The sequence below is a fragment of the Cyprinodon variegatus genome, unplaced genomic scaffold, assembly GCF_000732505.1.
Source record: "Cyprinodon variegatus isolate N-32 unplaced genomic scaffold, C_variegatus-1.0 Scaffold1168, whole genome shotgun sequence".
Taxonomy (NCBI): Eukaryota; Metazoa; Chordata; class Actinopteri; order Cyprinodontiformes; family Cyprinodontidae; genus Cyprinodon; species Cyprinodon variegatus.
Genome location: NW_015151621.1, coordinates 156,138 through 158,775, shown reverse-complemented (window position 1 = coordinate 158,775; position 2,638 = coordinate 156,138). Strand labels below are relative to the sequence as shown.

The 2,638-nt window shown below is 37.6% G+C and overlaps 1 protein-coding gene across 3 annotated transcripts in view; it reads left to right on the top strand.

The window, feature by feature from the left end:
* sacs (sacsin molecular chaperone) overlaps positions 1-2,638 on the top strand; it is a 35,074-nt gene that overhangs the window by 9,763 nt on the left and 22,673 nt on the right. For all 3 annotated transcript variants that reach the window (XM_015400971.1, XM_015400972.1, XM_015400970.1), the window contains 2 exons: positions 2,068-2,179; positions 2,429-2,575. In XM_015400971.1, the coding sequence (XP_015256457.1) occupies positions 2,068-2,179; positions 2,429-2,575 (259 nt within the window). The remainder of the gene's footprint in view (positions 1-2,067; positions 2,180-2,428; positions 2,576-2,638) is intronic.

The window sequence follows — 2,638 nt, the reverse complement described above, 5'->3', positions numbered from 1 at the left end:
AACCACAAATTACCCATTTTCCATTTCAAACAGGCCCCCTGCATCACAGACCCTCCGCCATACTTAACAGATGACATGGGGGATTTTATTTCACATAGCTGTTTTTTATTTCTCACCAGAATCACCTGAACAGTCTGTTCAGTCAGGAGTCATACCCTGATCCAAAATCTAAAAATCCGAAATCTGTACAGGGAATCATAGCAACTTTGTGGGCCTAAACAAACTGCATAATCAAAAACAGGAGCTCTGACATGACCAGATCTATAAGATACTGCCTGGTCTTTTTCCCATACCCTATAATCTTCCATAATATCTCTCCATCACAATCTTCACCCTAGCTGTCTAAATGCATTCAGTCCTCCTGATATCAGATTATGCCTGTTAACATATTACTGTGATTGGATGGCTGTTGAAGGATCAGGCAGTTGTGCTGCTCTGCTCACAACAGGAACATTTGTGTTGCTAATGTCTTTGCTATGTATGTTATCACTTCCTGACTTACCCTTTCATTTAATGCTTGTTATGGCTCTACCACCTATGGAGGCCTTACAGCGGGGGCTCCGCTTTGATTCCCCATTCCTGGCCAGGTCTCCCTTTTAAAAGGAAAAGCAAAAGAGCAAAATGTTCGTATCAACCGAATTCCTGGTTACCTGCAGGTTAAATAAACAGGCAACTAAAATAAAATTCCCTTTCATTTGTCAGCACATTATTTCAGCTGTTTCTGTGGCATTTAGCAAACTTACAAAATACAAACACATTTGTTTCATTTGAAATAGTGGAACAGAAGTTATCTCCAGTATGCCTCTCAGTTATTTTAAGCGTATTTATCTCTGCTCTTGCTATAAATGCACAGATTTAGATTAGTAGCAACTCTCTTGCAGCCATTTTCTTAACTGAGAATTACCATATTGAAAAGTTAGGCTGTGAAACAACATCTTGAGATTTTAACTTCTCACAGAGCACTTTTATTTGAATTACTTTCAAACTATTAAGGTTATGTTTAAATGGGGCTGAATTTAAGTTTGGGCTTTTTACTCTTCTGATCCTTATTTCAAATTAGTACAAATAAAATACTAATTAATGATTATTGATCTTAACTGATACGAAAGGTTATATCAAAGAACATTTTTTACAAGCTCATGTCCACAAAGTGTTCCATACAAACAATTTCATGTACACAGTGGTGGCAGCATCATGCCAGTCAGAGTGGATTGACTGGACTGGATTGAAGGGATAATGAATTAAATACAGGGCAGTCTTGTTGGAAAAAAAAACGAAAAAAAAAAACCTAGAGGCAACAAAAGACTTGAGATTGGATCAAAGGTTCACCTTGTAGAGCCTGAAGGTAAAGCCAGGCTGCTTTGGTGAAAAATGTGTTAATTGTTAGATGTAACACAGTCAATGTTCTGAACTTGGATTGGGAATCTCTGGCCAGATTTTAGTTTCTAGATGCGAACGCACCATAAGAACTTCCTGCTGTTATTGAAGCCAAAGTTGCCTCTACAGGACATCAACCTCGGGGGCTGAATACAAATATACAGGTTACTTTTCATAAAACATCTTAAATATCCTAGAGAATTTGTCTCCTGTTTTACAATTACCGTATACACTGCTGCTATTTCACCACATAAAAAACCCCCAATAGAATACAAAAAATGTACAGTGCAAAAAAGTGACATGCTATTTAATTACATAAGTTATTAATGGACGCTCCTCAAACAGCTCTGTCTGCTAATTTAGATACTTCTTCTATTTGAAACTACACTGTTTTTTGGGGGATTTGTACTGAGATAGATGGCCAGTCTTAAGCAGAAAGAAAGAACATTGTTATTGTTGGGCTTTGGTTTTCTCCCACAGGCTTAATTGTAAAATATAGTAACATTAACTAAATTAAGGCTTGATGTCCTAAATGGAGCCATCTACTCTAATTATCTGAGTTTTTTATCTTTTTTTTACTGCAGGGCTTTTTAGATAAAAGCATTGCTGAATAAATTGATAAGTTCACCTCATTTCTCTGTGATGATCCTTTATTTAATAATACTCGCCGTCGATCTGCTTCATTTGAAGGAGCTGATTCAGAATGCAGAGGATGCTGGAGCCACAGAAGTGAAGTTCTTATACGATGAGACAGAATACGGAGTGGAGTCCCTGTGGTCGCCAGACATGGCGCAGCATCAAGGTTAGCAATTATTAGATACATGAACAGGGCAGCGGAGCAATCATCTGGATTTCTCTTTAACATCTGATTTCCTATATCCTATCAACATTTTCTCTCCTTTGCTGTTTTATTATTTTAAAGTTTTTGTGGCTAATCCACTTCAGTGATCTCACCTTAAACTAATAACATGCATTTTTAATACTGTTAAAGTAAAGAATTGCAAACTACAGCCACACAATCTCCTGAACTGGTTGATGCTGTGGCCTGCAGGGCCTGCGCTGTATGTCTACAACGACGCTGTGTTCACGATGGAGGACTGGAACGGGATTCAGGAAATTGCAAGAAGCAGAAAAAGAGATGATCCACTAAAAGTTGGACGATTTGGCATTGGCTTCAATTCTGTCTATCATATTACAGGTGAGAGTTTTCCTTTATACGAAAATACTTATGTACAACTATGAGTGGGAGATATATTATATA